This window comes from Heteronotia binoei, chromosome 14 (assembly GCF_032191835.1).
Source record: "Heteronotia binoei isolate CCM8104 ecotype False Entrance Well chromosome 14, APGP_CSIRO_Hbin_v1, whole genome shotgun sequence".
Classification (NCBI taxonomy): Eukaryota; Metazoa; Chordata; class Lepidosauria; order Squamata; family Gekkonidae; genus Heteronotia; species Heteronotia binoei.
In genome coordinates this window covers 20150632-20165650 of record NC_083236.1, presented here as the reverse complement: position 1 = coordinate 20165650, position 15019 = coordinate 20150632, and the positions used below count along the sequence as shown (strand labels likewise).

At 45.6% G+C, this 15019-nt stretch overlaps 1 protein-coding gene across 1 annotated transcript; it reads left to right on the top strand.

Annotated features, from left to right (window-relative positions):
* Positions 1–1621: 1621 nt before the first annotated feature.
* Positions 1622–11042, top strand: LOC132582268 (peroxisomal membrane protein 2-like). The gene is made up of 2 exons (XM_060253809.1): positions 1622–1708; positions 10035–11042. Exons 1-2 carry the CDS (start codon positions 1622–1624, stop codon positions 10590–10592), a joined length of 645 nt encoding a protein of 214 aa, XP_060109792.1. The 3' UTR covers positions 10593–11042.
* The last annotated feature ends 3977 nt before the right edge of the window (positions 11043–15019 follow it).

Below are 15019 nucleotides of genomic sequence, written 5' to 3'. Positions count from 1 at the left end.
CTCCCCACCCCTGATCTTTTTATCATTTTATCATTTTAATTAATTTTAACTACAAAAAGAAGAGGCACAAGCATAGATACATTAAAGAGGGGAAGAGGTAGATAAAATTGGGAAAAACAAAGAAAAATGCAAATATGTCAGTTACAATTCTACCTCCAAATGAAATACCCAGTTCTTTCTACCTGCAAGTATGAGGTTCTCCCCATATATTTTACCATCTTTATCTTTCATTATAGATTTTTTACTATACTATTGCTTAAAATACAAGTCTAAACAATTCTTCTTCAGCACGTATAAAGTATAAAAGAGAGCAGTCTCAATACAGAACTGGCTGGCTAAGCTTAACTGTATTGAAAGCACAGACTAACTTGTTAGTTTAACAATATCGTCATTAAAATAAGCATGTGAAACAAATATCTTTATCCTTATCAAGCTAAAAATAAACATAATAGTTTATCTGTCTCAATACAGACAGTTTCTCCAAACAAACATACTAAGAGCAGATCTACCAGATTACAAAATAATTGTGCTTTCTGACTTCTTGATCCAACCCCTGAACCTTTTGAAACCAAGTAAGAGACAAGGGAAATGGCAAAGGAAAACAGAGGTGCCTTGAAGAGAGTCCTCTTCCACCAAGCATACACACACACACACACACACACACACACTGTGGCTAATAGCCACTGATGGACCTCTGCTCCATATTTTTATCCAATCCCCTCTTGACGCTGGCTATGCTTGTAGCCGCCACCACCTCCTGTGGCAGTGAATTCCACATGTTAATCACCCTTTGGGTGAAGAAGCACTTCCTTTTATCCATTTTAACCTGACTGCTCAGCAATTTCATCGAATGCCCACGAGTTCTTGTATTGTGAGAAAGGGAGAAAAGTACTTCTTTCTCTACTTTCTCCATCTCATGCATAATCTTGTAAACCTCTATCATGTCACCCCGCAGTCGACGTTTCTCCAAGCTAAAGAGCCCCAAGCATTTTAACCATCTGCCCCAAGCAGTCGTTTTCTAGCCCTGAGCTGGACAGTCCAGTCAAACCCAATCTCGTCAGATCTCAGAAGCTAAGCAGGGTTGACTCTGACAACTACTTGGATGGGAAACCTCCAAGGAATACAAGGAGTGGGACGGGAGGCAGAGGCAGGCTGTATCGAGCCACCTCCCTGAACATCCTTCATGCCCCAGTAGGGGTCGCTGAAAGTCGTCAGGATTTCCAGGCACTCAAACACACACACACGCACAAATACAAAAAATACCAAATCGAAACAAAGCAAACCATTTTCTCCAGGAGAAGTAAATATGCAATTTATGTGGCCTGAAGATGGGAGATCTCCACCCCAACTTGGAGGATGGCAACTCAAGAGCTCCATCAGATGTTTCCTGAGTCTGGTAGAAAAACGCCTGTCAAAACTGCTGTCTTAAATGTGCAGGAAGTCTGTGGGCAGGATTCATGCAAGCTTGGCTGACTTTTCTCAGTGAGAGGTGTTGGGGTGGGGCAGACGGCTGCCAAGGGGAGGAGCCATACAAAGCAAAGGGGGACGTTAACAAGCCCAGCAAGGGAGCAAACACCCAGTGGAGGATGCTGGCACTGTGCTGTAGGGCAGCCCTACTGCAATGGCTGCTCTCCTCTGGTTTCGGCTGCCACTGGCAGCAGTCTCTGGCACCTTCAGCAGGCTACTGGTCCTGGCCAGGCTCCCGTGGGTGAGTGCTGAGCAAGGCATGGCCTCAGGGAAGATGGTGAACCTGGGCTGGGGCTGGGGCAGAAGCAGTGGCTGCTTGTGCCCACATCTGGGCTTGGGTGTCCTGTTTCTGGCAGTAGCTCCTACCCAGCTCGCAGAGGTTGGCCCCAGAGGAGACAGCGGGGAGAGGGCTGCAGTGGCCCCCCCATCCTGGACTTTTGCCCAGGGTCCCAGAATCACTAAGACTAGCCTTGGTGCAGTCCTACAACAGCCACAGATGATGGTTCTATGATTGTTCCTCAGCCAGTCTCTACAGGTATGATGAGGAATGCCGAAATGAATTCTATCACTAAATGGGAGGAAATTGCACTTTCCCTTCTCTCTGTACCTGCATACAGGGCTTTTTTTTTTCTGTAGCAGGAACTCCTTTGCATATTAGGCCACACACCCCTGATGTAACCAATCCTCCTGGAGCTTATGTAGGCCCTGTACTAAGAGCCCTGCAAGCTCTTGGAGGATTGGCTACATCAGGGGTGTGTGGCCTAACAGGCAAAGAAGATCCTGCTACAAAAAAAGCCCTGCCTGTATAAATACAGTTGCCGTCTTTCTGTCGGTTTCCACTTATTTAATTGTGGTTCTAACCCATGAAAATGTACATTGTGTGAAGGTGTCACGTGACATCTGTTGTTTCTGCTGAAACATATTCTTTTTGAGGCATTTCCCCTCATATTTGTAAACAGGCCTTTTTTTTTTGAGCAAAAACGCACAGAAATGCAGTTCCAGCTGGCTTGGCATCAAGGGGTGTGGCCTAATATGCAAATGAGTTCCTGCTGGGCTTTTTCTACCTAAAAAGCCCTGTTTGTAAACATGGAGGCGTGTAAAAGATGGAGCAAATCCTTCTACCTGTCTGGTTTTCATTCCTTTCTAATTATAAGAGAACATGGGGCAAGAAGTACCTACAGCCCTTCCTTTTCCTACGTGGATCCCAGAGCAGACAAGGTTTGTCATTTTATTGCTGTAATTATCTGAGGCTCAACCAGATCTGACAGTTTTAGAGCCCAATGAGACTTTTACCCATTTTATTCTCCGCCTAACACCAACATTGCCTCAAAAGCTTTGATGCTGCGTTTTACGGTTCCATTTTTTTCATTGTTTTAAGCTGAATCACTGCACATGCACTTCTACTACATTATCTCTGGTAATCACTTTCTTTATGCATTGGAAACAACCTGAAAATTGCTCTTTGATAACCAGGGATGGGATCGTTGAGGCCACACTACACACAACTGCAATTGTGCAACTATCATTTGTAAAGAGAAGCTGTTATCAAAGTAATTGCAGGCAGCATCTCCAGGACGCCTCTTGGAGTCAGGAAAATTTGAAAGTTATTTCTCGTGCAGGAATTTCCCCTCTGAATAATTCACAAGACTTGATTTAATGTTACAGTTCATTTTTAGATTTTGTGGCCAGAAAACTGCACTCAGTGTGTGTGTTTTTTGGGAGGTGGAAAGACAGTAGCAATGGAACTGTATATTAAACAGTAATTATACAGGAATTTCAGACTCCTTGATAACAAGCTCTTTCTTGAATGAGAGAAATCCAAAGTACCGTGAGATCCCAGACTGGAGGCAGCAGGGCAGAGTGCTGCATGAAAGTTGGAGGGTTACACTACCCCGCCCTACCCCCCTGCTAAGCATCATTTCACACATAAATGCAGTGGCAAACCTGGACTTGCCGTCAAGGGGACACACATCAGGGACACAGCCCCTCCAGTCCCCCCACTATGCTGCATGCGTTTGATGCAATCATAACTTACTTTTTAAAGTGGAGTGTTTTTTTTCATGTAGAACAGCAAAAACAGTGTCCAGTTCTGTTTCCAGTTGGGAAAATGGCTTCAGGGGGAAGACAGGAGCCCTTCCTCCTCCCCCACCCCACCAGCATTCTGATCCGAATTGGGGTTTGCTTTATTTTTTAAAAGCCATTCCCTGCATCTGTCGTTTGGCTGTGGGGAACTTGAGTTCCTCAGGGAACCCAAACCCTGCTCATGAAAAAGTAGTTTGGCCCTACCTTGGGACATACTGAAAAGGATCTGTAGTTTGGGGTTATTGAGAAGACTCCCTCATCTAAGAACATAAGAAGAGCCCTGCTGAATCAGGCCAGTGGTCCATCAAGTCCAGCTTCCTGTCTCACACAGTGGCCAACTAGTTCCTCTGGAGGGCCAATAACAGGGCACAGAGGCTGAGGCCTCCCCATGATATTGCCTCCTGACTCTGGGATAGGGTTGCCAAGTCCAATTAAAGAAAAATCTGGGGACTTTGGGGGTGGAGCCGGGAGACATTGGGGGTGGAGCCAAGAACAAGGATGTGACAAGCATAATTGAACTCCAAGGGAGTTCTGGCCATCACATTTAAAGAGACAGCACACCTTTTAAAATGCCTTTCTTCCATAGGAAATAATTAAGGATAGGGGCACCATATTTTGGGGCTCATAGAATTGGACCCTTTGGTCCAATCGTTTTGAAACTTGGGGGGTATTTTGGGGAGAGGCACTAGATGCTATACTAAAAATTTGGTGCCTCTACCTCAAAAAATAGCCCCCCCAGAGCTCCCAATACCGACGGATCAATTTCCTATTATTCCCTATGGGAATCGTTCTCCCTAGGGAATAATAGAGTGCCTAGTAGACATTTCCCTCCCCCCCACGCTTTCTAAAGGGGGGGAGGGCCTCCAAACTAGGGAATCCCCTGCCCCCTCCCTCTCACACACACACACTTACCAGATCTTCCTCTGGACAACTCTACTTCCTGTGAAAACGAAAGCAAAAGAAAGGGAGGGGCTGTTCTCAGAAGCCCTTTCTGCTTCCTGCCCAGCCTTAAAGGGGCAGACATTTTGCAAACGGCTCAGGAGCTCTACAACATGAAGCCTAAAGGTATGTTATCCCCCCCCCCTCTACCCCCCACCCCCGCTTCCAGAGTTTTGAAGAGTGAGAGATGAGGCTGCAAACCCAGAAGTCTCCCGCCAGAGCGGGAGGTTTGGGAAGCCTACTCTGAGATTCAGAGGATTGGTATCTCTGGATGTGGAGGTTCCCCTCAGTTACCAGAGCTAGTAGTCATCCAATAGACTTATACTCCATGAATCTATCTAATCCCCTTTTAGAGCCATTTGTCCCTATGGCCATCACGACATCCTCTGGCAACGAATTCCACATTTTAATCACTCTTTGTGTAATGTAGTATTTCCATTAGTCCATCCTGTCCGACATACAGCTTTAACAGAATCTCAGTAGAAAATACATCTAGATGTTTACATTAAAAACAGTATCACCTATGGGTAGGGATCCCAACAACCTGGAGAGAGAAAAAAAATGCCTTGCCCCTGAATAACAAGCTGACTGGGATGTATTTATCAGGTGATGTTACTTGCCTTCCTGCCTGGAAAAGCTTCAGTTTCTAATTTCCACACATTTAAGTCTCTTCAAGTGGAAAGATCACTTATTCGACATAGTATTGCTTCCTATGAGCTTCAATGAAGATGCTGATTATATGGCTGCCCCGTGGCGCAGAGTGGTAAAGCTGCAGTACTGCAGTCCTAAGCTCTGCTCACAACCTGAGTTCGATCCCAGTGGAAGCTGGTTCAGGTAGCCGGCTCCAGGTTGACTCAGCCTTCCATCCTTCAGAGGACGGTAAAACGAGTACCCTGCTTGCTGCTGGGGGGAAAGTGTAGATGATTGGGGAAAGCAATGGCAAACCACCCAGTAAAAAGTCTGCCATGAAAACATGAAAGCAACGTCACCCCAGAGTCGAAAACAACTGGTGCTTGCATAGGGGACTACCTTTACTTTTAATGTATACTCAGGATTTATTATTTTGTCACTGTTTGCTATTATTTGGCATTTTAGCTTGTAGTTTTCCATGCCTTATAGTGGTTAAATTTTGCACTTATATTGAAATATCTTTGTTTTAGAGTTATATACCTTTAAGGCAAGGTATTCTAGACTTTGAGAATTCTTTAAAGGTGGATTGGATTGTGTAATCAAGAGTTTGGCCTTTCTAGTCTATAAATACCAGGAGACCCTTGTTCTCTATAAAAGTATTGTAAAGAGAGTAAAGTACTGGTACTTTAGAGACTATGGCTGGTTTGATGAACTGTATTTATTTTGGATGCAGGGCTTTTTCGACTTTTGGCACTTACAATAAATGCATAAAACTTAATTGCTTTTTTGAAGTCTTGTACCTTCAATGAGAAAGTGCCTGTCCTTTTTTCTAACACCTTTTGCGGACAAGTTTAGAACAGAATTAGTGGAATTGTGTTTATTCACTTTTCTTTTAATCTTTGGCAGGGCTTTTTTTGTAGAAAGAGCTCAGCAGGAACTCATTTGCATACTAGGCCATATCCCTTGACGTCACCATTGTTTTGCAGAGGGCTTTTCTGTAGAAAAAGCCCAGTAAGAACTTATTTGCACATTAATTAGGCCACAGTCCCTGACACCAAGCCTGCCGGAACTGTGTTCCTGTGCGTTCCTGCTCAAAAAAAGCCCTGATCTTTGGTCAGTTCTGCAGTATAGAGAAATCATGTGTGCGCTTTATTCTGGTATATAACCTGGTGGTCCATTCCATGTCTGATTTTGTCATGTCTGCCAAAGGAAAAGTAAACAGAGTGGCAGTTTGATCCTTCCATCCCCAAGTGTGTGAAACAGTACGGAAATCCCAAACCTGAAGTAAGAGTAAAGCTCATACGATCGGGGCATAAATACTGAGCAAGCAGGATTACAGGAGAGTAAAGGAGTAAGAGGCATCATCAGGTGGTGACTTGGGAGGGACACAGGATTTCTGAACTTGTGGTCGTGGACAGAAACGGAGCCTTCAGAGAACTGTTTCTCCACAATAAAAATAGTAGTTATGCAAAACAGGCGTATGCTCACAAGATTAACTTGTGTGACACCTATCCCTTCCACATCGTCATGAAAACAGCTAAACCATTATAAAGTTATAACACTCCTTGGATACTAAAGTTAACGTATGAATGAAGGGGGAAAGTAGGTTGGAGCAATGTTGAAGGCAGATTCTCTGCATATATGGTGACTGCATCCTCTAATAATTTTGGAGAAAGGGTGATTTGAGTGATTAGAGGCAGCTGTTGCCAAGGAGCCTCTGTCTCTGTGTGTCTCTCGAGAGGAGGACTGAAAGCAATTTGATAACAAGACAATTATAAATCTTACGCAGTAAACCTATTAATCATATAATATTGAAATGGAAAACCTAAATTAATATCCAGACGCAGGTTACATCAAGTTTGAGTAAATGCAGATGTGTCAACGACTACCCTGAGCGACTGAGAAAAAAGGTCTGTTTTTGCAACCACTTGAGAAAAGTCTCCAAGGATTAAATCAAGTATTAACTGTGATCTATTTGGAGTTGATTAAAAATAGTTTATGACATTATTCATTAAAGGAAATGCACAGTTCCTATTTGACTGACGGTGAATTTGAACTTAACATACTGCATTGCCGGATCTTCGTGTCCATCAACCAAACAAAGTTATCCTGGAAACACCAAGCAGGGCATGAATGGCTACCCACCATCATCTCCTCCAACCATTCAGTTTTCAAAGATATACTGTCTCTGAACATAGAGGTTTGAGTTCACATGGAACGTATGTATACAGTTTCTGCACTTCCTCATGTGCAAAGGAACATGATGGCTGACAACAGATGGCTGGCTCAAGGAGGCATCAAGCCACCCTGGAAGAGAGCTGGCCAAAAATAGAGCGCCCGGGAGCTTCTGGATGGCTCTCGGAAGATGGATGGGCCGTGGGCACCCTAGGGAGTGTCTGGACATTCACATGCCCTGTCCATGGCTCCCTGGGCACTCTCCGGGCGCTTCCTGGCCTTCCAGATGGCTGGGGAGGCCGTGGTGAAAAGGCACCACTTTGAAAGTGGTGCCTTTTTTGAGCTGGCTCCTGGCAAGCCAGAGTGACTCAGAGGTGGGGCGGGGCCAGAAGGCAGATGTGCATGTGTGGATACGCTTTTTTGATCCACCTGCCTCCCATCCCCGGGGTGGCTTAAAACGCCTGTCTGTTATCGCCCGATGCATTTGTATTTTGTATATAGTGTTTTTAAAGTAAGATTTCTGCACTATTATTATTAGATGTACAAATTGATTTTTCACACTAATGGGCGGCCTAATGTGATGGCCATGTTCTTTAGAATGCCTGCAAAAGATAATATGCCCTGAGGCAGCCTCCAGACTCATTCACTACTTGTCTCTTTAAAATAACGACTCCCATTTGTGCCACAATATGTTATGATAGCACTATTCTAATAGCCTAGAATTTCACTGGGAGCATATACCAATAATTCATGTAAACGGCATGTATTAAACTAACCGTCAACCTTAATAGCTTTTGATAACAAGGTACATGCCAGTGAAGCAGTTTTAACTCAAAAATATTACACAACGCTCACAAATTCCTCACGTAAGGCAGAATCTCTTATATCATCCAGATATTTACAGATGCTACCACTTGATAAGCAGTAATAGATATAATAATGATTTTTTCCCCCCCACTTCTTTCAGGTAACTTTTCAAAATCAACCTACTTTCAGTATCCCAAGATTAGTCTCGGCAGATGATGATGGGCAGCGGCGTCACTAGGGCGGGGCCAAGGGGGCCATCGGCCCTCCCCCAGAGCATTCTCATTGGCCCCAGGCACTGACCCATGACCCCCCCAACAGGAAGGGGCTGGCCCTGGGACTAGAACACTGCTGCTGTGTGTGCGCTGGCCGGGATTCTGAAACCGGGGCCGTGCTGCCGCCGGCTCAGCTAAAAGCGTGTGGGTGAGTGGGGGAAACTTAAATGATGCAAAACTGGTATCTTGGATTACAGGGGCTGGTCATGTGACCAGAGGGTGGATGAGGGAGGGGCCATGGGAAGTGGGCGGGGTTGTGTGCGGAGGGGGTGACGCAGCCCTCCAAAAGGGGTGATGCCCAATGGGGGGGGGGTGACTTGAATCAGTTACACCCCAGGGTGCAACCCACCCTAGTGACGCCTCTGATGATGTTTGCCAGTTTCTGGACTGATGACTCCTCAATTGTTGCTTGGACCTAAAAAAACACAACAAAAAGTGAATATTCAGCGTCAGAAAAAAAAAAAAAGGCTGATCGCAGCATACTTGCAAAGAAGCCATTCCGGGTCTGTGAAGAAACGTTTCTTGTGGCTCCACAAATCAGCTGTCTTGAATCCAGCTTGGCTTCTGCCTCCCAGAATTTAAGGAGACAGGGCTGCTGCTAGAAGTTGCTACAGTTTTGACTTGGGGTTCCTGCCCATTTCCAGCTTAGCTAAACCTTGAACTAGTTAACCTTCCAGAAACCTATCCCTCCCCCAGTCCTTTGGCAACTGTGTGAAAGCTGCCCAATCTCCATTTAGGGTTGCCAGCTCTGGGCTGAGAGATTTTGGGGGTGGAGCCTGAAGAAGGTGGGGTTTGTGGAGGGGAGGGACCTCGGCAGGGCATGATGCCATACAGTCCACCTTAGCAGCCATTTCCTCCAGGGGAATTGATCTCTGTCACCTGGAGATTTAGGGTTGCCAAGTCCAATTCATGAAATATCTGGGGACTTTGGGGGTGCAGCCAGGAGACTTTGGGGGTGGAGCCAGGAGACATGGGGGTGGAGCCAGGAGCAAGGCTGTGACAAGCATAATTGAACTCCAAAAGGAGTTCTGGCCATCACATTTAAAGGGACGGCACACCTTTTCAATGCCTCCCTTCCATAGGAAATAATGAAGGATAGGGACACCTTCTTTGGGGGCTCATAGAATTGGACCCCCTGGTCGAATCTTTTTGAAACCTAGGGAGTATATTGGGGAGAGCCACTGGATGCGATACTGAAAATCTGGTGCCTCTACCTCAAAAAACAGGGGCCCCAGATACCCGCAGATCAATTCTCCATTATTTTCTATGGGAAGAAGCCTCCTGAGGGAATCATGAGTTCCCAGCAGACATTTCCCTCCCCTCCCCTTTAGGGTTGCCAAGTCCAATTCAAGAAATATCTGGGGACTTTGGGGGTGGAGCCAGGAGACATTGGGGGTGGAGCCAGGAGATATTGGGGGTGAAGCCAAGATCAAGGCTGTGACAAGCATAATTGAACTTCAAAGGGAGTTCTGGCCATCACATTTAAAGGGACGGCACACCTTTTCAATTCCTTCCTTCCATAGGAAATAATGGAAGGATAGGGGCACCTTCTTTTGAGGCACATAGAATTGGACCCCCTGGTCCAATCTTTTTGAAACTTGGGGGTTATTTTGGGGAGAGGCACTAGATGCTATACTGAAAATTTGGTGCTTCTACCCGAAGCCCGAATCGGGGCCCCTGCCCCAGAAGTTGCTTGCGCGTTATTTGCTCCTGCTGCGGCTCTACCCGGTGCTCACTAAAGCCGTGTCCAGTGCCCTTCTGTCAGCTCTCGGGAGCCTTCTGTCTCAGATCATTGAGAAAAGCCGGAAAAAGAAAGGCCCTTCAAAAAGTTTTGACTTGGGAGAGCCTTTGAGATTTGCCACCTATGGGTTCCTGTTCACAGGGCCACTGAGTCACTACTTCTACATGTACTTGGACCAGTTCTTCCCTCCTGATGTGCCTTTTTCTATGGTCAAGAGACTTTTGCTGGACCGGGTCATTGTTGCCCCAGCCTTCCTTGTGCTCTTTTTCTATGTCATGAACCTACTGGAGGGGAAAGACACAACAGCCTTCATGAAGAAGATGAATTCCAGTTATTGGCCAGCCCTTAAAATGAACTGGAAAATGTGGACTCCAATCCAGTTTATTAATGTTAAATATGTCCCTGTGCAGTTCCGAGTGCTGTTTGGAAACCTGGTGGCCCTCTTCTGGTTTGCCTACCTGGCCTCCGTCAAGAAGTGACTGTGCGGGAGCTGTGGAGTTGGGCTCAGCAGTTCCCTCTGTTGGAGAAACCGAACCTTTGCACTTGGTGGGAGACGAAAAGGCGGCTCTGCCTTGAGAGAACCGGTTGCTGCTGCTTTTAAGGAGTTCTGGAATGATTACCACTCCCTGTGATCCAAGCTGCTGCCTTCTCCTTGCAATTACTGGAGCCTGGTGAAAGGGCCAGCTCCCTTGGAGAGCTGTGATTCTCACCATTGTATTTGTCCTAACCTAACTGAGCCTTTATCGGCTTTCATTTATTTTAATATTGTTCCTAATTTTCGCTGAGGCCAGCAACAGGCAATAACTGTTTTTGTTTAAAAAATGGTGCTTAATAGGGTGGGTGAATCTGTGCCCTGGGACTGGGGAATCCCACCACAAGCCTTTTTTTTGGTCTCTGAAAACAAAAAGAAATAAAAATTTTTAAAAATATTTTCAATGGTGCTTCTACCCCAAAAAACAGCCCCCCCAGAGCCCCAGATACCCGCGGATCAATTCCCCATGATTTTCTATGGGAATAAATCTCCATAGGGAATAACAGAGTCCCCAGCAGACATTTCCCTCCCCTCCCCCTGCTTTCTGACGACCCTAAGCGGGGGGGGGAGGGCCTCCAAACCGGGGGATCCTCTGCCCCCACCTGGGGATTGGCCACCCTATGGAGATTGGCTGTAACCACCACCTGATTGCTGGCAGCCCTCTCTCCATTTCACCGTGAGTGCAGGAGGCACAGAAGTGGGACTTCCAGCAGCCATAACAGGAATGGCACAATCCTCCCCTCCGAGTTCTCTGCCACTTGTCGGAAAAAGAGCCTTGGAATGACAAACACATACGAACCTCTCTTCTACACACCTGGATCACGGGCCTACGAAGGCCAGCATTGCCTTGCCTATCACCTACTGCCTGGTCCTTTCAACCAGAGATACCGGGAATTGGAAGATGGGACTTTCTGTCTATGAAGTGAATGTTCTACTCAGGGCTTTTTTTGTAGCAGGAGCTCCTTCGCATATTAGGCCATGGCCCCTCCTCCCCAATGTAGCCAATCCTCCTGGAGCTTACAGTAGGCCCTGTACGAAGAGCCCTATAAGCTTTTGGAGGATTGGCTACATCAGGGGGCATGGGCAAATACACAAATGAGTTCCTGCTACCAAAATAGCCCTGGTTCTACTGATAAGCCTCCTCCCCACACTACTATTATTAATTTAAGTTATTTTTGAATCCATCAGATGAATGTTACCAACCTCCAACTGGGACTTGGGGATCCCACTGAATTATAGCTCATCTCCAGACTACAGAGATCAGTTCCCCGGGGGAAAATGGGTGCTTTGGGGGGTGGACTTTACGGCATCAAACCCCACTGAGGTTCCTGTTCTGCGCAGGTTCCATCCCCGAAATCTCCAGAAGTTTCCCAACCTGGATCTGGCAACCTTATGTCATCCTCACCCGCAGATGTAGGGACCTGGCAACCCCATAGGATGCCTTTCCCAGATAAATGTCTTCCTCACTGCCCACCATTAAATACTATGTAAAAAAATCACACAAAATCTGCTGTCGTGTCAAAATCCAAGCAGCCAAAAAAAAAAAAAAAGCAAAAGCGTGCATCCAGCTGCCATCCAAAAAACTGACTTAAAAATAAATAAGAACATAAGAGAAGCCATGTTGGATCAGGCCAATGGCCCATCCAGTCCAACACTCTGTGTCACACAGTGGCCAATATATGTGTGTGTATATATATAAATATCTTTACTCAATTCTTTGCAGTCGGATAGCAAACGCCAAGCTGGGTGCTTATATGAGGGATGGGGGTGAGGTTTGTGGTGCAATAAGTCTGTTTTTCTAGGTCAACTGGAACTGGGCTCAACATGTCCGAAGTTGTACCCTTCCCTTCCTTAGTCCAAACTGCCTCCTACATAACCAACAGGCACTCCACTGATCAGCAGGAGGCTGGGGAGGGCTGGAGAGAAGACTCCCCTCCCTGCATCTTGAATGCCTCCCTCTTCCCCCACTGATGCCTGCCTTCCTCTTGAGCATCACGCGCAGTGAGCCACATCTGGTTGTCTGTTATTGTTCAATCACACAGTCGAGTCCGACTCTTTGCAACCCCATGGACAAAGTCACGCCAGGTCCTCCTGTCTTCCACCATCCTTCGAAGTCTGCTCAAATTCATGTTTGTTACATCTGTAACACTGTCCAGCCATCTCATCTTTTGCCATCCCCTTCTTCTTTTGCCTTCTGTCTTTCCCAGCATCAGGGTCTTCTCCAGGGAGTGCTCCCTTCTCATTTGGTGGCCAAAGTATTTGAGCTTCAGCTTCAGCATCTGACCTTCCAGGGAACAGTCAGGGTTGATTTCCCTTAGGACTGACTGATTTGATCTTCTTGCAGTCCAAGGGAATCTCAAGATTCTTCTCCAGTTGTCTAATTTTCCATATTTTCTAAGTACTGCAAAGTTGTTGCTTCTGCCCCATAAACCTGTCCCTGAAAGGAATTAAAAGAAGACAGAGATGGGATCATGAAAAGAAAACGTCTGTCGTTTTAGTGTATTGGTCTCAGGGTCCTCCAATCAGAAAGTTTCCAAGAACAAGGAACATTTACAACAGCATCCCAGGAAATTAATTTACCCCTGACCACAGCATCCTCTGTTCCTCAGAGATAACCTAATCTCCTTAATAGCATTTGATTCCAAGTATTACCTTGTATAGAGTACTGCCAGAATTAATTCTCTTCTTCGCTAGCTAACGGGGGAAAAAAATATGTTTTACAATAGAAATTTGGAAGCCTGGGACAAGAAAGCCCAATTTGTATCATTCATGCACAACCTCCTGACAGCATGGAAAGAAAGGTACCTAACACACATTAAAAGGGAAATGAAACAGCAAATTTAAGAGTTCTTTATAAAACAATGAACCCCCATCAATGGATAGAGGAAACAAAGCCAAGGTTATTGGTTGCTAACTCTTTGATGTTTCCTATTCATTCCTCCTGCTGTTAGCTATTCCTCTTGTTTAAATTCAAAGCAGAATGTGATTGATCTGAATCTTTAAAATCAAACAAACAGATTTCTCCAACTAGTCATGGTCTCCAGCAGAAAGTCTTCATTGCTTCTAAAATACATGTCAGAAATAATCAGGTTAATTTAATACGAAGCACGTGTTTTGCATTTGTTAACTTCATGGGAGATATTATCAGTGTATTATCAGGAATGCATTGATACCATGGAGTGCCAAAAAGACAAATAAGTGGGTTCAAATTCTCCCTCGAAGCAAAAATGACTGAACTGAGGCTATCATACTTCAGTCACATTATGAGAAGACAAAAGTCTCTGGAAAAGACAGTAATGCTAGGAGAAGTTGAAGGCAGCAGGAAAGACCCAGCATGAGATGGGTTGATTCCATCACGGAAGCCACAAGGACCCCCTGTTGGCAAGACCTGAGAATGGCTACATATTAGGCTATAAAAAGGTAAAGGTAGTCCCCTGTGCAAGCACCAGTCGTTTCCGACTCTGGGGTGACGTTGCTTTCACAACGTTTTCACAGCAGACCCTTTTACAGGGTGGTTTGCCATTGCCTTCCCCAGTCATCCACACTTTCCCCCCAGCAAGCTGGGTACTCATTTTACCCACCTCGGAAGGATGGAAGGCTGAGTCAACCTGAGCCGGCTACCTGAAACCAGCTTCCGCCGGGATCGAACTCAGGTCATGAGTAGAGAGTTCAGAGAGCAGTACTGCAGCTTTACCACTCTGCACCACGGGGCTCTTTTAAAAGGTAAAGGTAGTCCCCTGTACAAGCACCAGTCGTTTCCGACTCTGGGGTGAAGTTGCTTTCACAATGTTTTCACGGCAGACTTTTTATGGGGTGGTTTGCCGTTGCCTTCCCCAGTCATGTACCCTTTCCCCCCAGCAAGCTAGGTCCTCATACCCCTTCCTTTTATCTGTTCTAACCCGACTGCTCAGCAATTTCATTGACTTTGTGGGGCCAGTCGTAATAAACAACATACAATTTAATAGAGTAACAGATCTGAAGACAACACAAGAGCATTGAAATATCTTCTCTTTTCATGAATTATCTGGAGTTTATAACCCAGATTCTCCATTGCAACCTATTGGCTGAGCATTCCTTTGTAAGTCATTCATGAGCAGCTTAGGCCGACCTTTTTTTGTAACAGGAACTCCTTTGCATATTAGGCTACACCCCTTCCTTTTATCTGTTCTAACCCAACTGCTCGGCAATTTCATTGACTTTGTGGGGCCAGGCCAAGCATGTAATAAAATGTAATGCCAGGTAGTGGAGATATAGACTTTATAAAGGATCCAGACAAACACAATTAAAGATATTCTTTTTTAACTTAAAATACTAACATGCTTAAAACCTGAGTCACCTTGGTGGGAAGGGCGGGATACAAATCATAAATAAACT